The 25679-nt window shown below is 44.0% G+C and overlaps 1 protein-coding gene and 1 long non-coding RNA gene across 2 annotated transcripts in view; one reads left to right on the forward strand and one right to left on the reverse strand.

Moving 5' to 3' along the window:
- Window positions 1-10493: 10493 nt before the first annotated feature.
- On the reverse strand, window positions 10494-11977 carry LOC132085358 (uncharacterized). The gene is made up of 3 exons (XR_009420202.1): window positions 11923-11977; window positions 11683-11822; window positions 10494-10875 (listed from the first exon to the last, which is right to left on the reverse strand). It is a non-coding gene; the product is annotated as an uncharacterized LOC132085358 (long non-coding RNA).
- Window positions 11978-20497: 8520 nt separating this feature from the next.
- STK3 (serine/threonine kinase 3) overlaps window positions 20498-25679 on the forward strand; it is a 127689-nt gene continuing 122507 nt past the window's right edge. The window contains exon 1 of the mRNA XM_059470844.1: window positions 20498-20680. Coding sequence (XP_059326827.1) covers window positions 20658-20680 — 23 coding nt within the window. The 5' untranslated portion in view covers window positions 20498-20657. The remainder of the gene's footprint in view (window positions 20681-25679) is intronic.

Consider the following 25679-nt stretch of genomic DNA (forward strand, 5'->3'; position numbering starts at 1 on the left):
AACACCCCCAAACCTAGAGTGTGGGGTTTTGTGGGTGCCTATGTGGCCAAGAGTGGGTGCAGATAGTGTTCAAGTCCCTAGTGGGCTTGTGGCCGTCATGTCGGGTCGCCCTATGGACGGTCAGCGTTTCGGCGCTGCCCTTTCACTACGACTGAGTCGCTTAAGGGCAGATTCGGGAAGAGAAGCTCTGCGGAGGCATCCCCATGCTCAGTGACTAAGCGCACAATCCCTACCTGGAACAGACACATAGTTTCGAAAGCAGTTTCGATTTATTACCAGGGAATTTACTGCTAAATGGGGCCTCCCTAACCCTCTTCAAATGTCTCGATTAGGGAGCCCTATTCACGTTCGTCGACAGTTGCAATGCGGCTGATTGCACATGTCGGCTTTGGGTTACATTTTTATCTGTACTATTATCTTGTTATGTGCGTTATTTCAATCACATGTATGGGAAATTAATCGTATAATCTGGACTGGAAACCGGAACAAGAATTGGAAAAGGACAAAAATATGTCGGGGAAAACGGCACTGAAAGGATAGCTTTGAAAAATTTTCAAAGATAAGGTCTATGTAGGTTAGTTCAAGCCCGAGGTAGAGAAGAGGACATAAATTACGGCTGCATGGGGATTTTTTTTTTCCTTTTGTTGTCCAGTAAGAAAAAAACTAATCAAAGAGGAGAATAAGAGTGGGCAGAGGAAGTTTTGGCCGTGTCCCCTCACAGGGCAGCGCAGCCGAGGATGGCGCACGTTGCAGCTCACGGCTGCCGCCGGCCGCCGGGGCTATTTTTCGTTTCTTTTCAGAAATCTCTGCTTCGAAAATGCTATGTTTTAAATCCAGACAGCCCAAATAAATAGTATTTCTTCTCCCGGCCAGTGAGGATACGGAAGTTCACAATTCGCGGAGAAGGACTGATTTCCTCGGTCCGGGTATGAGGCGGGTACGGGCCGCCTCGGGGAGCCCGCACAGGGCAAGGGCTCGTCGGCTGCGGCTGGGCTGGGGGACTCCGGCAGGATGCGGGGGCAGGACCCGCATCCCGTCGTTTTGCTTTCTCGAAAGAGGCCGGCTGCTTCAAGAACGAAGTTAAAAGAGGTCTTTAGAGTCGCAATTTCTTCTCCACACTGTTGGCTTCTGGATACCAAGAGCAACACCCGCGGACTCAAGGATCAAAGGGAAATTGTTTCAGGAGAACCATAATTTCTTGCACTTTACAGCAAGTAGAAATAAGACGCACTTGTGGACAAGAAAAAAAAATAATATATTTAACAACCAACTCAAAATCAAAACCAGAATCTAAAAAAATCCCCAAACAACAACGACCTCCTCAAATCACAAGCCGACCAGGCAACGAAAATGCCCCAAAGCGGAGGGGACTCGGGAGGCAGACGGTGCGGTGCGACATCACTGGCCGGGCTGTTCGCTCCCCGGCCGCTCGTGGTACCTTTTTGGCTACGCCGCGCTCTCCCACCACCGCGCACGTCTGTGCTGGCCGGGAGCACCCTGTGACCCCGGCGCGACTCCGCCCGGCCCGGCCGGCAGGTGCGCGGCAAGATCCCCCCGCGAGGCCCACAGCTAATGCCGCGTCAGCTCCGCACCAGGCGGAGCCCGGGGTCGCTCGGACGCCGGGGGGCTTCACGGCAGCGACACCCGTCGAGGCGGTGGCACTAGCCGGGGAACGGGCCGCCGGGTCCCGCAGGAGCCCAGCACTCCCCTGTCACCTTTCCGCATCCACCTGGGGCGAGCGCCTCCCGTACCCAAGGCACTTTTCTCGCGTTGCGCGGGCGCGGGCACGGCCGGGCGGTGCGGGGGCGCGCCCGGGGACGCTCCGTGCCCGCCGGCGGCGGCCCGCGGTGCTGCAGCGCCGCCTGGAGGTCAGCTCGGAGCCCTGCGCTCCGCCCGGCCCGGCCCGCCCCGGCCCCGGCCCCGCCGTGGGTGTCCCGGCGGCCGCAGCACATTGGGACGGGGTCCCGGCGGACCCAGAGCGGGGCTCTCCCCGCACCGCCCGAGAGACGGTGGCCGCGGGGCCCCGAGGAGCGCGGAGGCCGCACCGCTATGCGCGGGGGTCCGAGCGCTCACCTCGCACCTCCTTTTCCCATCTGCGCTCCCCGCCGGTGCAGACGTCGCCGCGGTTATCTCAGCCTCCACCCGCTCTCTCTTCCCACACCATTCCCCCCCCCCCAAAAAAAAAATTTCATCCGGAGCGCTGGATTCCGTCCAGGGGAGCAAGGTGATAGGCAGTGTTTGCTCTTGCTGCGAGGAAGAGATTAAAGCAATTCCTCCGCGGCCGTGAAGCTTGGGGAAACCTTGACCATTCGCCCCTTTCTGAGCACAGAAATGCGTCCGGGAGACGGTAGCGAGGCCCCGCAGCGGCGCTTGTCGGGCCCTCCCGCGGGGCACCGTGCGCGGCCGCGGTGCGGGATGCGCGCACGGAGCGCTATCGGCAGTGGGGGCCGCGGTCGCTGGGAACTCATCCCGGCGAAAATGAATGGGGCAGAGTCTTCAGAGGGGGTCAGGGGTGCGCCCGCAGCCGGCGCCGGAGGGAGAGCGGTCAGCGGGTACTCGGGACGGCTCCGGCTCATGACAAGCGGCTATGCCAAGGGAAGGGGTCGAGAGCACAGCCCTCAGTGCAGGCAGCCGCCGCATCCTGCTTTGGAAGAGACCCGAGGGCTCCCGACGGCTTCTGGCTCAGGGAGCGCTGCCGGAGCGCGCAGGGCACAGCGGTCGCTGGGCAGCGAGGGCGGCCGCGGACCGAGCTCAGCCCTGGGCTACCGCCGGCCGACAGACAGGCCGATGCAGCGAACCACTAGGCTACACACCGAGGACTTAATTATTTTTTTTAAGGAAAACAGTGACCGCCCGTCTATCTGTCATCGGATTCCGCTGGTGTTTCTTGGTGACTAAATCATCACCGGCTTCGCTCCGATTTATTGGGTGGGATATTCTGTTTTGTTTTTAATGAGCTAGTCAGGAAATGCCAAGATTTGACAAACAGGCGTAGGCGGCCGGGGACGCGGCGCTTGGCAGGCTTCGGGGGACACCGCCGCTGCAACTCCCGCTCGGCGTCCCCTTTTTCCTTCTCGGACTCAGATCCCCGTAGAATACCGCCGCGATTAATTTCCATGGAAGAGAAAGTAATTAAGCACCCAACGACCTCAGCGGGCTGGATACCGCCCGCGTCTTCCCCGGCCGCCCCAGCCCGGCCGCCCGCTCGCCCTCGGCGCCTGCCCGCAGTCCCGGCCGCAGAGCTGCCCCTGGGGGAGCGGGCCCAGCCGCCTCACCGCGGCACCGCGGCTCTCCACCCCGACGTGCATCGCCACCGCGGGCAGCCCGACGGGCGCCTCCTCCCCGTCTTCCCCTCTCTGGGGAGCACAGAGCACCGGGGGGCTTTTGTTCTCCGGCCACTGCCGAGTCCCGGCCCCCCGCTCCCGAATCTCCTGGCTCCACGTCGGACACCGCGGGGCTCAAGGTGTCAGGCACCGGAGGAGCGTCAAACCGCCTTTGGCCGAGTCCGCCCTTGCCGTGTGCTCACCGTGAGGGCCGCTCATCCCGCGGAACTTGCGCGCTGTGCCGCAGCCACTGACGCGGTGCAGTAGCGCGGTGCGGACGGCGCGGAGGCCGCCGGCGCCGCGGGGACCGAGGGGACGCCGCCAGCTGCGGTGCTGCAGCCTTGCCCCGACGGCGGGTCCCGAGCCCTCGATAAAAGGACTTTTCTAGCCTAAAATGTTCCTTCCCCCGCCATCAGCAATGAGAGGTTTTTGTGCTGTCTGAAGTGAGTAGATGTCAAGACAAAGAAATACAACATGCCGTACCTTGCTATGGTTTGGTTTAAGCAACCTTTGGCTAAAGTCTTTCCTGCCGTCAGCACAGAAACACTGAGCAGGGCCGTGCTGCGGAGGCACAGACACCCATCGCACACGAGGGGCCCTTTCCCATCGCTCCGTACCTCACCCCCACAGCCGAGCCTCGGCACTGCAGAGGGTCCCCAGGCTGACAGGCTCTGCTTACTCTCTGGAGGTGGCATTTTACCTCTCTTGGCAGACGTGTCAAAGGACAGCTGCAGGTGAAGGTCGGCAGGGCTTCAGGGCTGCCTGCCGGCTGCACGGCCATGGGTTTGTAGACTACACTGCTGAGTTAAAGGGGGGGTTCAGGCTCCCAAGAAGTTCTGCAGCTGCCTCAGGCCGAAAGGATCGTGAAGTTTGCAATTTCTGAGCCAACTGCTAGGGGGGAAATCTAAAAGAATTATTGTATAAAAGTCATAAATTGGTTTGAGAAATGCAGTTGTACATTTGGTCGCATGCCTTGTAACTTACCTAGGACATGAAAACTCCAAGGCAGCAGAGAACAGACCCATACATCTTCTCCTGTGGCATACATTAAGTAACTCCATTTCCTTTTAAGAACTTGCAATATCCCAGTGAATAACTTGGTTTCACAAATAAAATTAATATTATAGGGTGTAAGTCAACAAACAATAGAAAAGCTCAGAGAGTTTTTTCCAGTTGTAAACATGCAGAATCCATCTGGTCATTAGATACATCTGTGGGTTAAACACTGATTTGTTTATGCAAGCCTGATGCTCATGATACCCTTAAACTGGGACTATTCTGTTGAATGCATGTGTACTATAATCCTCTTTTACCTACCCTCCACATGCGGGTTTCCTGTTTTCAGCATGCATTCTCAATGTGTATACTGTGGTGAAGGATATGTTATAAACCAGGATACTACAGAGCATTTCAGATATTTTCAGACCATTACAAGCATGGTGCAAGCATATGCAAATCATCACTTACAGATGTGCACAATGTCTGCAGTAATCTCCGTGTTTTTCCAGTTTTTGTGGCATCTAACTCAAAGTAAAGGAAAATAATGCATATAACAAAAAAACCTAACAGTTATTCCCAGGTAGATTCACTTCTACAATGTCCATGCAAACCTTACTAATGAAACCCTGAAGTTCATAATAAAATCAGGGGGTTTGAATGTTAAGTTATTGATAATTGCTGAAATACAAGGAAATCGAGGGAAAGCTTACCAGGGTAAGGTATTAGAAAGCACTTAAAGACACTGCCAAGGCTGAACATAACTCTGCTTCTCTACTCAGTATGATCTAAAAAGTATTTAAGTACATGCTTAAGATCATTGCTATCTAGGGAAGTATCTAAGCAGGTGCTTCAATGTCTTTATATGCTGGTCATCTGCTGAATGTGTGGTTTCCTGCTTGTTTTAAATATTTCCCTAATCAGGGATATTATTTTCAGACTGCCTCATAAAATAAACAAATGAACAAAAGTTTTATAAAAAAATCCAAAAGCAGTTACTGTTCTAGGCAAGAATTTTCATCATGCCTGCTTTCATGTCCTTTTCCATGAGTTAAGTTGTTGGCACTGATATCTGTATGACTACCTTGTTTTTGCCTTAAGTGCTGGTGTTCTCAGCTTCTGCTGCCATCTCACAGCACCACTGTGTGCATCATCCTGTTGGGTGAAAGGACAGTGGCACCAACACAGAGCCTGTGGATGCAATGTTGATTGATACACTGTAGAGATTTTGCAGTGGAGAGGAGTTGCACTGCATTTAGCTTATGGCATGGGAAAAAGAGTCCTTTTCCTCCATGAACTCTCCATGGCCACTGTGGGGAAAACTCAGGGCAAGATCACTCTGGAGTACAGTCAAAGAAACAGCTGGGAAAAAGAACAGATCAGTTCAAGAATAGAACTGAAATAGGCACGGGCCAGTCAGAAGACTTTCTGGTAAAGAATACTCTCTACCTCATTTTCCTTCCCTTCCTGTCAAGCTGAGCTGGTGTCAGTGGATTTCCACCTTCTTTGCTCATGGACTTTTGTTTTCTGTTCCCATGATGGTCTCTGCCCGGAGGACTGGCATTTTGCTTGCTCCCCTCAGTTCCCTTTCACAGACCCCACAGGAGCATTTGAGGGACTTGGATGCAATGGTGAAGGGTAGGATGAAGCTTGCAAATGGCCTTTTTCCCTGTTTAGTCTAGAGTAGATGGCATGGTCTGTCCCATAAACAGTATCAATAACTACTGCAGGATTTATGTTTGCATTAACTTTCATTTATTTAGCTTGCTCACCCATGCTAGGCTGGTGAAAATTATTACTTGTTATACTATTCTTTCAAATTCCCCCTTGGGAATTGTCTCCAAGAAAAACATAAATCCCATTCATTTCAGCACCAAAACTTATTTTAGCACCAGAGGAGTGCTGACAGCCAAGGACATGACATTGAAGTAGAAACAGAACTGACTCAAGGCCTGTTATTTTCAGCTCCAGAGAAGAGGAAAAGGAGGTACTGTCAGCCACACTGCAACCAGGAGCTTTTGAATCTTACTGCTGCCGTGAGGCTGCGCGTTTGTGAACCTGCCTGTGAAGGTACAGCACCCAGCTCTTTTGGGAGGCTGTGGCTATGTGGAAGGGAGCAGAAGAGACCCTGGGCCAAGGAATGCTTTGGAATGATAGCCTTCCTGGCTGTGATGGGAGCAAGGATCTATGGCATCTGCGAGACTAGGGGCTTTCAGAGAATGCCTATGGAGAAACATGAGGAAATCTCCATCATTAGCAGAAATGCTCAGGACAGAGAAATGAAAGCTGAATGTAGAAACTGAAAAAAATACTTTTTGAATCCAGGAATAGTCCAAGGAAAAGGCTCATGAAGCCATCTGAAAGGATTTTTCAACAAAATGGATCTTGTGCTTGAATTCTTAAAATCTTAAATCTGAAAATAGAGAAGTCTGAGTGACTTACCAGAGGGCTTTGACCAATATGGTGTGTTAAAAAATTCTGTTGGAAGAAGAATAAAGAAAGTATAACAGTGTGTTTATTTCAGTGGGACCTGGCATGAAAGTCAGTCAGTGGCCACAGCATCACTGCTGATACTCCTGAGATCTAAAAAAGGGACCACCAATACAGGTCATTAGCTAAGGTTAAGCAGGGTTAACCCTGACCTTTCTCCAGTCTCCAAACAGGCATCTCTTAAGCAAATAAAAACCACAGTTATTAAAGAACTCTTAAACAACTACAATAACAAAACAGAGTGGAGTCAAAACTGCAGATCTGTTTTATTCAAAGCATAATATTTATATATGACAGATACTGGAAGGCAGCAGAACTAGTTTTAAGGACCATCTCTCTACCTAGATAGGGGAGGCATACTTTGAAAGAATTCTGTCTTTTGAATGACAGCGAGACATGAATTTAAGTCTTCCAGAAAAGAGCGTTTTAATTCCTAGAGCTTGGAAATTCCTAACTGCTTAATAAAGAACAATATTGGAAATACTGGATGTTCTGTTAGAATTACAGGTGGAGCCTGAGATGCTAAAAGGCTGTTCAAAGGATCACTTAAGTCTGATCTAGTTCAGCACTAGTCTCACATTATCTTTTCCACCCTCAATGGTTTCAAAATCTCTAAAACCAGACTTGAGCTGATGTTTACTTTTACAGCTAATGGTTCCTCAAATCTAAAAGAACTTCTAAGGAGTAGATAAAAGCAGCTGCAAAAGTGATCTAGAAATAAACATCCAGAAGAAAGCATAACTGCTTTTTTTTTTTGCATAACTGCTTTTTTTTTTTGCATAACTGCTTTTTTTTTTTGCATAACTGCAATCAAAGTTCCAGCTGTTCTTGTTTCAATTTTTATCAGTTTTCTTTTTAATCAGGCACATTTTGAAGTCAAAGGCTTATTTCCAACAGCTTTTGTCCATATATATATACACATACATACATACATATATATATGAATGTAAGCTCCTTGAAATATTACAGAAGTTCTGTTTCACATCAAAATACTGTACATTGTCACTGAAACTATTAATTTTCTTTTCCTCATCCCCCATATTCTCTCTAGGCCCCTCTTTTGCATCTGGCATGTGTACTGATACTCAAGATGACAAATACTGATAACTGTGAAGCTGCAATGCTGCATACCTCCATAAGGCAAAGCTTAGCCAAAGTTAGTCATTGATTTATGTCCCATATTCTGTTCAACAGCATAAGGGTTTCTTTTCTAATTCCATACCTTTAATCCTTGCCACCTCCAACCCAGTATGTGTCAAATTTCCACCTTATTGTTGCAGCTGTGGTTTCTTAAAGTGAAAGTATGCTTCTTGAATGCAGTGACACATTCTTCAGTTTATTCACAGGTTTAAATTCTCAGTTGTTCAAAAATGCCTGAACTCATCAAAATGTGGTGGTGTGGATTTTTTTTTTCTGTATTATATGGCTGATACAGAGGTCTTAAAAAACAAATTATGGATTTGGGATGACTATTTTTATTTGATTCAAATCTGTAGAAAGTATAGTAACTTAGGGAGAGATACTAAGTCTATGGTTCTCTTTATCAAAGAGGTTACTTACAAAATAAACAAGGTAGAAAAAGCTCTCCCACACATAAAAAGCCTTGTGCAGGTGTAGAGATGAAAGGAAACCGTGCAGTGTCTAGGTACAGTATTACCTAGAGTAACTTCATAACACACAGTAGGAGACAGCACACAAAGCAGATCAGTTTCAGGAGAATCTGTATTATTTCAAAACAGAGCTGCAAAAGTTCAGGGTTTTGTTTTTTTGGTTTTTTTTTTTCATTACCTTCACTGTTTTAGGAGAATACCCATCCTTCCAGTGCTCTCTCATGAAAAAAGGACCAGAGACAAGATGCTGTAAATATTCCTCCAGCAGTTTGCAAGCAAGTTCTCCCCATTACCTTCCCAACCCTTTTGACAGCCCTCTGTGGAGCACTACTCTTCCTGCAGGTGAGCTGGTGAAAAGGACCATACCTTTGCTTCAAGTTGCTCCAGTTCAAAGTCTGGTACAGTAACTCAAACCCACTTTTATCATATTTAAAAGCTAAGAAGTTAGTGTTTTCCACCAGAGCAGCTGACACGTGTCCAATTCCAGGAAAAGGCCAAGAAAATAGCTAAAAGCAGTAACAATTTAAAAACCACTGCAAAAAATCTGCCAGAGGACATCTGTCAAAGTCCAAAGAGTTCCAGTTATGTATGATTTCATTTGATCCCAGAGGCTAAATAATGTACAGGAAAGATTTAATAATGTTATGCAGATTATGTGTGGAAATGTAAGAGGAACTGAATACAATGCCAGTTTGAAAAATCTTCATGTGCTCACAGCACTATTATTGCTGCACAGTCAGAAAACACAGCTTGAGCAACAGACTACGATAATAAAATAAAAAATTGGAATTGCTAGAATATTTACTCAGGTGAGGCTCTTTGATTAAAAAAAGATGACTTAATATTTTCTCTCTGCCAGGAAATTACCAGTGGAGAGAGCCCCATTCCTGTTTCCACCACATCAAGTTCCACTGCCATGTGAAAGCTTGATAGTGAAAATGTGGTAACCAAGGATCACTGCTAACAATGTTTCCAAATGCCAGTGCAAAGGAGACTTCAGCTACTAAATGCAGAGCAAAAATGAATGGCCCTCAGCTATCTCTGCTTGCAAGTTTGAATTACAGCATCTGGCTGAACAAGAATTGCCGAAGTACAGGTATGATCCTTTTGCCAAGCCACTTCCAGAAGCAGTAATTTCTGGCAGAGGGAGGGACGGAGGAGGCAGCTGTAAGGGTGATGTGAATGGCCATGACAGGATCTGCCAAATGATATCTGTCAAATCTTCTGCTGGTGTAATGCTCCAGTGCAATTTAACACACTTTAAATACTGGCAGAGGAGGAATTTTTAAACAGGGTTCTTAGCCAGCAGAGCTATGGGCTTCACCATTAAAAATAAAAACCAAACAAACCCCTCTCTCCCCCCTCCCCCCCCCCTCGAAAGCAGGAGTAAATGTATCCTATCTGGCAATATCTAAAACCTTTTGTCTAGACTCTCACACAGGAAGCTAGTGCAAGGTTTCCTAGATTTCTTTAAGCCGGCACTTGTGGTAGCATTGCTTCAGCCAGGGTTTTTGTCTCCCTTGGGGTATGGTTATACTTTTACCAGCTGAAAATTTATGCTTAATAGTTTTTCTTTCAGTGGAAGGATCTAAGACTTTTCCTTCCAATGCTAAGACTATTTTCAGGGAGTTTCAGTAGGTTTCTTGGGTTTCTCATTTCCTCTTGCTATTCCTGCTCTCATCTGTTTTGCAAATGGCCACCATAATGTTAAGCTTATCTAATGGCCAGGCCTCCAGCTGGAAGAATGCCAGCAACATTCTGAAAATCAGTCATCTGAAAGCATTCAGAGGACATGGCCATCACCTTCTCCCTGAACCTCAAACATAAAACTTCCCTGATAAACACACAGTCCAACGCCATGGAAAGTAAGAGGCTAATCTTAACTTCAGATATTACTTTAAGCAGCTTCTCTCAGTGACACTCAGACACTTTGTTCAATTCATCTTACTCTACAAGTAATAGTTTTATTTTTTTTCCCCAGTGTTTGGGATACTGGTTGTACATATACATAGTAAAGAGTGTCTCCTTAATGGTTTCACTGCAACTGCAGATTTCACTACATTGTTGTTTCTCCTTATTTAGTTAATTGAAATACTTTTTTCCTCCTCACTGGCAGGGTGTGATCCATCTACTGGCTTTTGAATTCAGGCATGGCCATGGCAGTTCCTTCCACCAGTGTGACTTTGGACTTTTGTCACAAGTCCCACTAGGAAAAGTAGCAAGGGCAGAACAAACTTCTTTCCCTTTTGTAAATGGAGGTTGGCAAAAATGCAAGATTTGTTGCAGGTCTTTATGTGCAGACATAGAAATCAAAGTTTTAATGAATTTTGCTACTGACCTTGCTGAGTTCTGAATATTATTCAAAAGGAGGAGTACTGGGTCTTGAATCCAGAAATTCGAGAAAAAGTCCAAAAAACAGCCCAAGGTCTGCATATGATACTCTGAAGACACGATATCTGGCAATAAATACCAAAGAAGAAGCTAAGAAGCTTAACTTTTAAAAAATAAAGACAGAATTTTGTCATAACATTTATTTAGTTAAGATGTGAGAAAGAAGAGCTGAAAGCGACTCCTATACATCTTATAGGAGAACCAACACTGTAGGAATGGGATGTGTGAGGAAAAATTATCCCCCATTTGGAATTCTGTTGCCTCAAAGAGAAAGAGTTCTGAACTTGCAGGAGATAGAAAAAACAGTCCCAAAGGGGGAAAGTGCAGTGTGAAGACATCTACACAACAAGAGACTGCCTTCTGCAGTAACCTTATTTTGGAAAAAGAGCTGACAAGAGGAAGAGAAAGAGCTGCTGTCTGCTGCAGTATCTGTCTGAAGGGCTGCTTCAGTCAGCAGTGACAGACAGACATCCTGAGAGCCTGCTGGGAAAAGACTTTCCCAGCTCCCAGGGACCCCAGCGCCTCAGTGCTGTGGGGTGTGCTACTTCCCATAGTGTGAAGGCTGCTGGACTTCAGCCTGTTTCCATTCTGCTAAACCAGAGGACACAGCAGAGAATTGGAAAAGCGTGATGGAGCTAGAGGAGGTATCACAGTGTGTAAGGTAAATGTCTTTCTGGAAAATAAAAGAAGTCATATACTTCATACTGGTTTCTTAGAGAACATACTGTATCTTAGCTTACTTATTTTGACTAAATGGGAACATATTTAGGAAGGAGCTACATTCAAGTGAATTTAGTAAAAAATTAAACTTAAAACAATAGTTACACAGGTTTAAGCAGGCACAGCTCTAGGGGTGTCAGCTAGTGACTTACATGGGCTGCAGGTCTGCCTGGTACAATCATTTGTTGATTAAACAAACCTTCTTGAGGCTGAGGAAACTGAACAGCAACGAGGCTTCCTCCAGCTCCTAATGAGCAGCATAAGGTCCTGTAGTAGCTTTCCTGTCCTAGGACTGAGCCAGACAAACAAAAATAGAATTTCTGGAATCCATTGCATTTCTGAAGGGCATTATTTAAAAATTAGACTGCAAAAGATTATTATCACAGGCATACCACTTTAGAATAGCTTTTCTAGAAGCAAAGCAACTTTGGGGAAAACCTCTCAAACAATCCCTCTTACTGTAAGACACCTGTTCTCCTTAAAGCACTTCTTTTAGTGGAAATCAACCCAGCTGAATTAAATTTGTTTCCCTTGGGCCTGCATTTTCTTTAGCCAACACAACAGCTGCACCATGTGGAGATGAGCCACAAGAAGTGTAACAACACATGTTTGTGATTGCAGTATCAGCTTTGGCAGATTTCAGTGCAGAGGGCTTTAACTGCCTTCTATTAGAGAGCCAGCTTTGCAAAATATACAACATTTTGCAAAGTAGTAGAAGTAATACAGATATAGTTCTGTGTATTTCTTATACATGCTGGTACAGTAAAACCAGAAGAGAACTGACTATTAGTTATAGCTATAAATATTGTATTAAGTACAACCTTTTCCTTTTGCCTGTAAAAGTAGGAACAGAACAGAAGGATGGGTTAGCTACAATAAAATCCCCTGAGGTTCCTGTGCTAGCTGTTACCCAGTCCTGCAACCATTCAAAATGCACACTGACTATGTTATTTTAAAGCTGTAGTAAATTTAATCTCTCCAAGAAATTGCTGAATTCCTGAAAAATAATGTATAATCTTGTTTCAATGTGCTTTCTTCCCCTTCATTTCAAGAACAGGTGCCAAAAACTGGTCTTGTGTAGCCTAATGCAGTATAATTTAGAACACAGTTTTGAAGACTGCTTTTAAGGCATTTCATTTAGAGCTTTTGAGTATCCCACACCCATCAAAATGATGTACTTGTTTTTGAAAGATCATTTTGAAAGGTCAAGAAAAATGCCAATAACATTTGAGTCAAGTGTTTATAATGTGTTGTTTCTGTTACTTTATGCAAAATTAGTGCTGTATATATTTGTGGGTATACTAACACAGGTATGTGGTTTTAATATTCCTACACATTTTCTCACTTAAAACTGCTATACCATTGCAATGCAAATTATACTTAGATATTGTAATGCATTAGCAGGCAATGCATATTATACAACATTGCATAAGTGTCCCTGTGACTAGGAACAGCAGATTTTTCCACTGTCTAAAATTTCAGATGCTTACTATCCATTCCACAATAAAGGGACCACTTCTACACTCTTTATCTTCTCTGACTGCATAATTTCTCATCTAATGAATAAATGACACATTATTAAGAGATTATTTCAAAGAAATGGTAGTGTCTAATATGATCTGTCTCAAATCTTGGGTTTTCCCCCATCCTCCTGGGAGATGAAATGGGCCAAGCATGGAAACACTAGTCAAATAAAAATCTGCCTTTATATTTACAATCCCATGAGAAAATTAGACAGGACCCTCCTTTAAGGACTGATCCTCAAAGTAGTATATTTGAAAGAAAGATTCTGTTGATGTCAACAGATTTTAGATGAGGTCCTAGAGACGTTCTGCCTAGTTTGAGCTGCATAGAGCAGTGATGTGCTATCTATTAACCTTATTGAAGGAGAGACACAGCATACATTAAAACATGTAGTTTGGCTTTTTTATTCTGTTTCAGCTTTTTCTTGTTTACCCTAGTATTCAAATTAGCACATCCATTTTAAAATTAGCTTTAAGGCCTTTATACTGCATATTGTTAGTCTAGTAAGAGCAGCTGAATACCACCAGTATAACAAATTAGATTATGGAACTACAGAAGAGCTCAAGGATGAAGCAATAAAAGTTTTGTACCGACCTATTCAAGGTTACACAAAAACATTAAGCTCTCTCTTGTTTAGAAGACATTGAACCGTGATATATGGACACAAGAAAGTAAAAGAAGTAATGCCTTTAAATCTTCAAACCATTAGCAGTTTTATTCTGTAGGGATCTATGGGAGGAGATGGACTCCACCCTGAGGAAGATAAAAGACCTTAGTTTTCTCAACTGGAAGGAGTGATTCATGTTAGGTGGAAGTGGTATGCATGTGATATTCCTTATGTGGTAAATTAACTGTTTCTATTTGGAAACCTCCTAGCATATGGGATTGCTCTATTTTCCTGAACTCTGAAAGAAAATCATGCCACCAAAATTTTTTTTCTTTTTGCCAACTCCAGGCTGGGTAAAAATGGGCTGTTTTGATGGCTGTTGATAAATTCTCTTGTGGTATTAAAGAAATCCATTAATCATCCACTAAGAAAATTATTTTTAAGGAAGGAATAGTGGAAAAAGCTTAGTTCTCAAATTTAATGGGGTTAACTGCTCTATGTTTTGCTGTGGTTTTATAGCATTACCTATGTACACTTTAGTCACTTTGAAGTCTTGTTTTCAGCAGAAAGTTCCTCTGCTCAGTCATGACAGCAGTTTAAGGACTCATCCTGGGGAGTGGTGAGGATGCCATAAAACTCTCCCCTATAGAACCAATCCAAATCTGCTTAGAGGAGACACAAAGGAGTGCATCGTACAAAGCCAGTTCTGTGAAAATTCTTTATTTGCTGATTTGTTTTTTGTTTAGCACACAGGCTGCTGTGGGGAAGGCTTCTCACTGCTTTTAAGTGCAAAATGGGAATGTAAATGCAAATCTTAATATTTTTCTTGTTTAGATTTTCGATTTTTCCATGGGTCCTTATCTTGTAATCAGACACATTACTTCATAGTCAGTCATGAAATGGCTGTTATGTCCCTGAACTTTTTTTTTTTGTGAAGTTTTAAGACTGGAATTGTATTTGGATTTTTTTTTTTAAGTGTGACTGTACATGTTATACAAGTAACTTATTTGGACTTGAATTATGATCTTCTGGCATGCTTTGGTCGGGAAAGTTGGAAAAAAGTAAGAAACTGAAATGCGGTTTCTGGATTGTAAAGCATTTAGATGAGTGATTCTTCCTCATAAAAACATTTGCTTTTTAATATTTATGAAGCAACCTGGAGATGCACTTCAGAAATAAATAGGAAGGGTTTTACTAAAAACCCCAAAACCCTGTAACTGAATAAACTGTAAGTGCTTCATGACATTGTTTTTGCAGTGCTCAGTATTCACAATGTGCTTTCAGGTTGTTGAGTTCTCCTTATTTTTTATTCTGTCGTTTGGCATCACACATATTGATAATTCTCTTCCAGCACTTAGGTGAAAGGCCCACAAGGGCAAGGAAACTTCCCTCCTTTGAATCTGAAAGAATGGGTTTTGTTAGCCTCTTGAAATCTTTATCCCTAAAAATTGTAAAAAAAAATGAAATCCTTATCTTTCCTAAATATTTCTGCCTCGTATTATTAAAATTCTTAGCTCAGAAGCTAAAGGAAGATAGGAGAAAATCCAGCCACCATGGTGGTGGAAGCCTTGGGCATAAGGCTGTGTGTGCTCATCCAGCTGAAGCTGGTTTCATGAAGTACTTGCTTCATCAAGTAATGATGATTCAATCTTTCTTTTGTTATTGATACTAGTTTCCACCCCAACTGCAGGCATCAAGGCTTGCTAGTTAAACGTTATTTATTTATTCTCCAGGGTGTGAGCACACTTCTTTGCACACTGGAGAGCAGATGGCTGCTCTCAGAAAGAGAAGGAATATTTTTGTGCAGAAGAGAATCCAGAGTAAGCCTCAGTATTACCACAACAACAGTAATTGCTTCACAAACCAAAATTATTTTGTTTTGGACGTTAATGCCAATCTGTAGATCCCATGAGCACAATCAATGCAGCTGTAGTACAGACCAGAATATCTTCTGTGGTCAACTGTAAATAGCAACTCTGTATCCATGGTTTATTTTTACCATAGTGTGCTATTATAGGAAAAATAGCAAATGGTAAGTCTATATATAGCCTGTTACCAAGACTGTAAGCTAAATGATTAGTCAACAGTAAAAGCCTATCCTAATCAACAAATGGCTTTAGGTCCAGTAATAATATTTTGGATATCAAAATAATGTATACTAGGTAGGAGAGGAATTGCAGCCATAAAAAATGGGGTTTTTATGGCTCTTTTTAATGTTAAGTAGGAATTTTATGAATCATGCTGACTTTAACAGACTGGATACAGACAGCAGACTCTATATTGCTTTACTTATATTGCCTGACTTTTTATTTTCTGCCTCTTTCTTTTGTTGGACCAGCAAAAATTAATTTTCCCTTTAGTGACATTAATTAACCATTAAGTTGTGAATAGTTCAGGAAAGGAGACCCCCCCCCACAGCCTTGTTCTTACTTAAAAACTCACTTTAGAAAAGTATAAATTTTATTCCAGACTTGAAAATATGATGTTCTTTTATATTTTATGTGTAACTATTTTATGACTGACAAGGTTAGGAAAGTATATAACAAATTCTTAGATAAGTCTTCAAGGTTACTTCACATTAGACATGATAGGTAGGAAGAAAATACAGGCAGAAGTCAATTTTCCTTATCTTTTGTATAAACAAGCTGGTATTTCATTCAAGGCCTTTTCCTTAACTTTTGGCATACCAGATCACTATCAGGCAGTCACAGGGAGAGAGATGCAAATGTGTTGTTGACTATTTATCTACTGAATTTATGAATTGGATTCCACAGAAAGCAGGCTCCTGCATTCATTCCATCTTTGTGCTTGCCTGCCATCCTCTGCCTTTCTCCCCCTCACAATCATTTGTGACTTACCTTACTAGTCTTAAACATGTTTCATGAAAAGTTGGAGTAATTACAGTAAATTCCTATTTTTACAAACTCAAGGGTAAAGGAGAAAGAATGCCCTGCTTATGGGGCAGTTAACCACAAGGCAAAGGAGAAATAAGGGAAAATCTATCCTTACATGGATTTGGGACCACACTGTGGACTGGCCTGCAGCCTTCTCCTGTGAGCCAAACACCTTCTCCTGTGAGCTAATCTGCAGGGGTAATGGAGACAGAGCCCCCTTGGAACTCCCTGGGGAAATGCCAGAGTGGGCCCAGGCATGGTGAGACACCAGGGATGGGGAGGGTTTAAGGGAGATCAAGCTGGGAGTGTGCTCGGGGGTCTCTATGGATTTTGTTGGTTTTGGTGTGCCAGGCAGGTGAATGGAACCGCTGTGGGATGACAATTCCACATCAAGGGAGAGAGCACAGAGGACCCTGTCTGTGTGAAAGAAATGGGAGCTACAATGGTGAAAGGGTAGAAAGCACATGGGAAAAAGAGCTGGCTTGTGAAAAGCACCACAGACATGATGGAGGACTAGGGGCATTTTCTTTGGGGAGTGTTCATGACAAGTATCTCTTGGAAAACACACACTATCAGTTCTGCTGCTTTACAGTAGCATCATGTATTCATTACAATGAACTTTGTTTAAATGAGCCTGATCGAATACCTTCTGAAGTAAATGTGCTTTTATTTGCTATCAAAGGAATGAGATAAGGTCCCTGCTATAACATAGGTAATTTATTTGCATGATGTTTATGAATGACTTTGAAGTATATATTTGTAATTTAAATCCCAACATTAGTAATATCTGTTAGAAATGCAGACATGAGCTTCTCAAGTAACTTTTATTCTTCTTAGTTTTATTACAAACTACATACAACCGAGACAGGACTGATATCTTAGGACTTTTTTTGTTCACATTTTTAGGGGCTTGAGAACTTCCTCTGTGTGTGTTTATAAGCACCTAATAGTTGTCCACGCCATCATGATTCCTGATTTCATTTCAGTATAAGTAATTATAATATATATTATTTTATCTGTTTACAAAACTGTATTATAATATAAAATAATTATAGTACTCAGAAACTAAGTATGGTCTTCATCCATTCTTTGGTCTAAGGAATTGTATTTGATGTTGATGCCAGTTCTGCAGAGAAGGGAGTCCTAATTCAGGCAGATAAATTTGTAAAATGGATAAAATACTTCAGAAGAAAAAGAGTAATTCAGTTAGTTTCCTCCTGCATTTTTAGGATTGGGCTACATTAGGCCTTTTCTTACTCAGCTGCCTTCTAGTGTTAGACCTGTTGTTGGAAGAAATCATGGGAATACTCATGTAGAATGTCTGCAACTTCCTCATCTCCATCTTGTCTAGACACCAGCAATCTCATAGTATATTCATGCCTCCAGAACATCTAGACTTCTCTTAAGTGGGAACTCTGAATGAGGTAGGAAAACAGAGGGAATCTGTTTTCCCTTTCAAAGTTCCTTCTTTGCCAGTGGCTAGGTACAGTATTGTAATGAATACCAAATCAGTGTTGTATTTCACAGCATGGTTCTCAAATTCATGTCACAGGGGAAAGGTGACAGAGTGTTATTTATTCCAATGTCATTGACAAAAAATACTAGTAGAAATTATAAAAGATGAATAAAGTGGTCTTGAAAAATACTGTGGTATATGTATTATCGCACTGATGTTTTATTTTCAGTTTAAATGTACTTAGAAAGCTTTCTGGCAATTGCACAAGATACAACTTAAATTTCTGTGAGAGAGGCATGGAATTAGTCCATACTTTTTTTGGCACTGTCTGCCCCACTATATAATAAAGCCAGGCTACCTAACTTCTCTTTCAGACATCTTGAGTTTTTTACACCCTTTTCTTTCTTCAGTGGCATAGATGGAGGACAGTCCTGCTCCATCTTCCTCAGTTATTGAGGAGTCAGGGTATTTTTTGAAGTGGGGATTGTGGTATTAAATAGTTTCAAATGAAACAAGAAAATTTCTAAATGTGCTATTTTTGCTTGGAAAAATTTTCTTTTGTTCTTGTCAACTGTTGTTTAAGGGAAAGGTGTAAGTGGCAGATTAGACTGTTTAACCTAAGTTCTTCCAGAAAATGAAATATATGTGTGAAGGGAGAGAGGGAGAACAACTTGGCTCTGTTTCTTTTTATTGCTGTTACAAACATAATACAGTACCTGTATTTTATTTCTAAGAATGCTTTTCTTTGCTTTAATGTGTAGTCTGTGGCACCTTTGGCTTGAGATGTGGGAGTAAACCTGCCTCCTCTGAAATAACCTGGACAAAATACTGCCTCAAATATTTGTGTTAAAGGATGTGGAGACAACCTCTGCATTCCAGGAGTATTAAAGCCAAATAGGGATGTCAGACTTCCCTTCATTAGGTGAAATTGGTGAACTGTAAATAATAATTGGTCAGTGGCTATAGCCAAATACCCTGCAGAACAAAGCTGGACACTGGCCATGTGGCATTTGCTATCTGCCTGACCTCAGCTGTCCTTGAACTGGAAAATGAAACATCTTGTGGGATTCCTTCTCACCACTTTCTGAAGCACTCATACCATACTCCATCTCAGGCATCTGCTGGCTCCTTTTCCTGGGTGGTTTTTTTTTTTGGCATATCCTACAAGCTGCTGTTTATGCTATGGACACATCTGGCAGCACTGCTGGTGAGCCACTGTGGCTTGTGGGATGATGCTTGGAAGAGCTCTGCATTAATCTGTTGTGCAAAGGAAGATGTTCCATTGCAGTTTTTCCATGACTCAGAAAAACAAAGAAACCTAAAAGGTCATATGGTGGTGTGTGATTTGTTTTGTGGGTTCATTCAATATTGCCATTGTGCATTTGGCCCGACTGCAGTGAGTCAACTGGCTTGGATTGACTCAGACAAAGTAGAGAACTTGCACAACAGTAGGACTTCAGTCATTCTGAATTCCCTTGCTAATGCACATCAAAGAGGCAAAATTACGTATGGAGTGCAGGTTTTTCTATGAAGTGGGCGTGTAATACTTGCACATCTAAAATCAGTTTGAAGTGGAACGTGGGCATCTCAGCGTTTATATGGAACTTGCCTAGGTGTTTTATTACCTTGAACTTCCATTAGTTAGGCAAATAAACCTACTGTCAGGAAAGGATATAGAAATTGGCTTGAGCATTTTAGCTGTTCTTGTATTGACTTGGCTGGATCTACTTGGATCCATCAGATTCAAGCACATAAACAGCAGAAAGTCGAAGCTGTCACACGGTGCTCTGAAGCCTGAGACCTGCTGCTTGAATAATTACGTGACAGCTTCCCCAGCTTCGCAGGGTAACTTGTGTGCTTTGGCACCACGCACCCAAGAGCCGGCACTTTTCCCCTCAGCAGCTTTCCCGTGTCCCGAGGGCCTGCGGGGCGCAGGTCGGCCGTCCTGCCGTGACTGACCCCAGGCTTTCCCTCAGCCCTGCCCTGCAGCCGGCTGCCCACACGCCCTTGGCTTCCTGAGGAGGGTCCGGGTGCCGCTGCCTCGCCGGGCGCGCACACGCGGGTGAAAGGCTCGCCCGCCCGGCAGAGCTGCCCCGAGGCCACGGGGTGGCCGCGGGGGAAGAGCCGCCCTTAGGCGGCGGTGCAGCGCCCACAGCCGGGGGACGAGGCGCGGCGGCGGAACGGCGCCGCGGGGGTGCCGGTTCGCACGGCCCGGCTCGCAAGGACGCCCCGCGGGCGGGGCGGGTTCCGCGGGCGGACTACAACTCCCGGCGTACCCCGCGGGCCGTGGCCGCGCGGGGCACGCCGGGAGCGCGGCAGCACCGCGGCCTCCATGATCTTCCCCTGCCGCCGGCGCGGCTGCGCCCGCTTGTCTCGCGGTGGGCGGGGCTTTCTTGCAGCCGCCGCTCTGAGCGGCATCCACACCACCCTATCAGCGCCGGTCGTACCACGGCTGTGGCCAATCAGCGGCGCGGAGGGGCGGGCCCCCGCCGCGGCCGGAGGTAGCGGTAGTGGCGGCAGCCGGAGCGCGGCCGTGGCGAGCGTGGGCCCCGCGTTGAGGGGCGGTGAGGTCGCTCCGGAGCTGTGCGGGTTCGGCGGGGCCCGGGAGCTCGGTCACCGGCCCCGGCGGGCCGCGGCGGCGACGGCATGGAGCAGACAGCGCCCAAGAGGTAAGGACCCTTCGCGGCGGCCCCTTCCCCGCTTGGGAGCGGTGGCACGGCCAGGGTGAGGCCTCGGTGCCGGGTGTGTGAAGGGGCGGTGGGACAGGGACGGTGCTGGGCCTTGCTTAGCGGCCGGAGGGCTCTGTCATGTGGGGAAGAGTCTTCTGTACGGTGGATGCCCCGAAGTACACCCGCCAGTAAATGCCCCGGCGGAAGGGAACCCTTGGGGGCTGCTTGAGTTCACAACAACTTTAACATGAAGTGAGGGAAACTTGGTCGCCCAGCAGAGTCCTCTGCCCTGAGGGTCTCCCACTCGATGGTTCGGGTCTGTGACAGGAGCACACATGAGTGCTCTCTTTTCACGTTGGGAAGCGTCCTTGTGCTCTGCTGCTGGAGGGATGGATGCTTGAGGGGGTGGGCGTTGCATAGTTGCAATTGCAAATCAGGGAGTGGGAAGAGGCAAAACCCTGGAATATTCCCACAGTAGATGTATTTTCTCAAATATATAGGCTATCAGGTTATATTAATTACCGTGCTTGTTTTTAAAAATAATTTGTCATTTGACTTCTTAGTGCATAAAACAGTTTTGCTTTGCGTTAAGTTTAAGTTCAATCATATATTTCTATTGGAACGAGATATAGTTGGACAATACACAGACTATAGTTGTGTAGTGTACAGAATGTAATTATTTGGTTGATATACGTATTTACTGTCTTTGAGCTCTGATTTTACTTTTACTTCCTGATAATGAAAAAATCTAGGGACTACACAATGTAAATTTGTGATAAAGGATATCAGTTTTTGCATTCATCTTTAAGATCTGTACATTCCCCATTTAGAAAAAAATTCTTTAAAAGCATTCTTTTAGGAAGATAGGACTTGAGAAGAATGTAGTCTTAAACATCTGATGACTTCTCCAATAATGCATTATGTGACAGTACCTACTGTGGAAAACTTTGAAAATGAATTGGTTTGTAGTTACTGTCTAGGGTGGTTTTAGCAGGCAGTGGGGTGAGAAGGGACAGGCCTACACTGTACTTTCAGGCTGACAGTGCTGCATGGCTCAAATAAAGGAAGTAGGAGGCACCAGCAAAAATTTAGGAAAAGAAATGGAAATGTCTGGGGAGTAACCAATGTCACCAGCAGCAATGGAAACCTTGGGAACTGGTGGTATCCCAGGACAGAGACTCAAACTGTGAAGTTAGCATAACCTGCCAGATGTTTTGGGGTGGATGTGGCATTTGCTGTAACTTTATTGCCCAGCTGGAGGTGAGTGGCTGGCATAACTGAAACTAAGAGATGTTTAAATCTTTGGATTAGGTCAGAAAGAACTAGATTTGGGAATGTCTAAACTCTGGCAGGTTTTTATATTCCACATGGGTTTTGAAGCTTATTTCTGGAAATTGCGATGAGAACTCGATTTGTTTCTTTAGTGGAAGGGAAAATCTGTACTTAGTTTTTTGTAAGATATTAACTCAGGTTATTTCTTAAGATTTGAAGCAAATTTTTCATGGCTGTGCATAATATCTCCTTTATTGGCAGTTTGGTACAGTTTCCCAATTGTTGGTATTCCCAACTATTCTGGGCCACCCCCTTTTTCTGCAAGTGCAGAGGAAATGCAGATGATTTTTTGTGGGCTGAGTTTCTGGTGCTGTCCTTGGATGCAGTAGGGCTGTGAAATGGACCATGTTTACTTGGCAAAACAGATGTGAGCACCAGAATTCTTGACTTTGGTGCCTGTTCACAGGAGCAGTTACTGAGAGGGATCTCTTGGCATCGTATCTGTGGTGCATCTGTTTACAGGTAGCAAGAATTTCATGTGGACACTAAAAAGCTGCAGGGATGTCCTAGAATCCCAGTGTTCTACAGGTACAGGGCACTTTTATCTCCACTTCCTTGTAGAGAAGCACACAATGCAGTTGTCTGTTGCATGAATCTGTAACCCAGCCCAGAAAGCAGCAATGATGATGCCCAAGTGACATTCTGGGCTTTTGTGACTTTTCAATGGAGGTGCTGTCAAAAGAATTCCGTTTTTCCCTTGACTAACACTGCACTGCAACAGTAACACAATACTTTTAAGGAAGAGTCCTTTTCAGAATACCTTTTATTTTAGAAATAATTTAGAGATGTTCTGATTTTATGCTGAACGATTTGTGCAGTAGTTGACACAGTGTTTTCTTGCATCTTGAATCTTTAACTGTACTTTAGATGTGCTTTATAGTTTTTTCTCTCACTAGAAAGGAGATTTGCTTTTGAAATAGTTACAACATTTGCCTGTTAGTGTTGTAATTTTCCTTTGTTGTCATTGTTTGGTTTTTCAGTATCATTGGCAAGCTCACATGTGAGGATACAGGTTACATACAAGGGAAAAACAAAGTGGTTATAGACAGAATTTTCTCAAGTACTTGGATTTTAATCATGCCCATCTCCTGCATGCTGCTGCCAAGTGAAAGGCTACTTAACAGGCATGGGGAGTGTTAATGAAGGTTTTCCAGTCCTTTCTTAAAAAACTTGAGTTTAATGTTCACTGAAAAACACAACGTTTCAGGTTTTGTGGGAAGAGGAAGAACTTGATCTTAGAGTATGAACTGTTTGTGAAAAAATTGTTTTGTAATGTTTGTGTCGGTGGACATGTTGGCAGTTGTCGAGTTCCTCCTGAAAATGACGGGACAGAAATGTTTGGGCTTTATTGGCAGAAGGCCAAGTGTAAGTACACAGCACAGTGGTGTTGACTGTCTTCATCTTGCTTCTCCTTGTGTGAGTGCTGTGAAGCAGAGCAATGTCTCAAGGCTCCCGCGTGCCACCTCTACTTCAGATGACTGCAGTGATTTCTCCTGCTGCCTTCTCTTTTAATGTATCAGTATAATTGATCCCAGCCATTCTTTTTAAATGTTTCAATGTGCTAGTTCTTCTGCACAGTACACCACATTTATTTATGTTTCTTGGAGTGGCTGTTCAGTTTTTTGTAACTCATGACAATAATTGATGGCTTTCTATTCTTTATTCCAGCTTTATTTTTATTTTTGAACTTTCAGGGATTTTTTTTTTTATCCCTACTTCTGTAGCATATCACCAATTTATTTTGTGAAATCTATGTATAATGACTGTAGAGTACTGTAGTCATACTTATTCTTTAATTTTTGGGGAGGAAATCTCTTGCTCTTTCATGTTGCAGTTCAGATTTTTCTTTATGCTGGGATTGAGTGCCTCTTAGGTTTTCCTTTTCTAGAATTTTGCTGATGGCAAATAAGATTCTGGTCGGACTAAGAATTAATGTTTTCTCATATAACTGGATTTATAAAATTATAATTATCTGCTAGGATGTATTTTCCTTGTTAAGAGACTAGATGTTATGTGGAAAGTCAAACCTTCTTGGAACAAGAAAATAATTTTCACAGGTCTCTCCCAGAAGGGTAGTTTAGTTAGTCCTTCTGATTTAAGGAACAGCTTCCCTTCTGGAAGACCTCTAAAATAGCTCATAACTACCACCTCATACTTTAGATTCTAGAGCAAAAAAATAACCCAGAACACCTTTCTGTCCAGGTTTTATACTCAACTTCTCTGCATCTCCTTTGGATTTTCTCATGTATAGAGATCTGTACCTCACACACACATATGGCACTTGCATCCTTTAGTCAGAGTAAAGCAGTGCCTGCATTTACTGATTTATTTGTTCTGTTTTAACTGCTTGTGTTATGAAAATAGAGGCTCAATGAGGGAGAGAGGAATGAGACACGTTCTGTCCTTCTCTCCTATTTTTCTTGTGCCCTTTGTCTCTCCATTTTTCCCTCCTGCTCCCTCTTCACCTTGCCCCCTTCCCCCTGCCATCAAGAGCTGATGCTGAAGTCTTTGATGTGTTTCTCTGTCCCAGGACTGTTGCTTGCATTTAACCAACAAGAAACTGTTTCTGGTCTCTCCTTGTATGCTGCTTGGTGCTTTGCAGCCAGTTACACCGGTCACCACCTTCTTCCTCGTTTCTCCAGGAGTTCTCATAAATGCTGTCTTCACTGCAGCCCTTCAGGGTGTGTCCCGTGGTGTTCTGCAGCTCAGGAGCTGAATATTCTACTGAAAGCTCCAGAAACAGGACTCGTTAGAATGGCTGTCATTGGGATTTCTGTGTGGTTCAAAGCCCTGTGGTGTTGGTGCTGCCACTTGAACGCCGGACCCAGCATCTGAACTCTTCCAGTACTGGTGGAGGAGTGGGGGGTGCTTTGGGCAGGGTATTTGGTGAGGACATTCCTGAGGCCACGTACCTTTCTCACTGGAAATAGGCTTTGTATTAAGCTGCCTTAGTGTTAAGTGTGATTTGGTATTGTAACATGTGTGTCAGGGTTGGATAATATGAAAATAATTTTAAAACTACAGAATGCTTGTTTTTTTTTAATCTCCTGGCTGCGTCTCAAGTACTCCAGATAAGGTTATTTGACAATGATGTTGGTTTTGATCAGTTTATGGCTGTTAGTGATTGTTTCACTAACTCTTCTCAGACACTCACAATGCTTTGCCATTAATAGTGCTGTTGGAACCCTTTTGGTATGCATTTTTTTGTTTTTTCCTTCTTTCTCATTTTAGCAGGTGTTAATGAGCAGGTGGAAGTGTTCTCCTTGTGGGCATCTCCAGTCAGGGGTGCTGTATACTTTCTCTTTTCTTGCTAAAAAGTTCAGGCCCTCTGCTTTTCTGTTCAGTACATCTTTTGTTACACAGCTCTTTGAGAGACTCAGCTAAAGGTTATGCTTTTTAATTTTCAGGGCTCTGCTCATATTATAAACATACTGTGCATGGGGTTTTTTGGTGGCAAGAAGGGAATCATGGCAGCAAGTTATTCTTGAATGCAGTCTTTAAGGCTGTATATAATCTGTTCAGAGAGGAAAGAAGTTTGGAACAAAGAAGCAAAATGAATGATTTATTCTTTAATACCTACCAGCAAAATATTTTTTCCTGTTTGATTTGTCTCAACATCAGCTTTTTCAGTAATGAAATATCTACTTCTCTGCAAAGTATAAGTTCT

Source organism: Ammospiza nelsoni, chromosome 1 (genome assembly GCF_027579445.1).
Source record: "Ammospiza nelsoni isolate bAmmNel1 chromosome 1, bAmmNel1.pri, whole genome shotgun sequence".
Classification (NCBI taxonomy): domain Eukaryota; kingdom Metazoa; phylum Chordata; class Aves; order Passeriformes; family Passerellidae; genus Ammospiza; species Ammospiza nelsoni.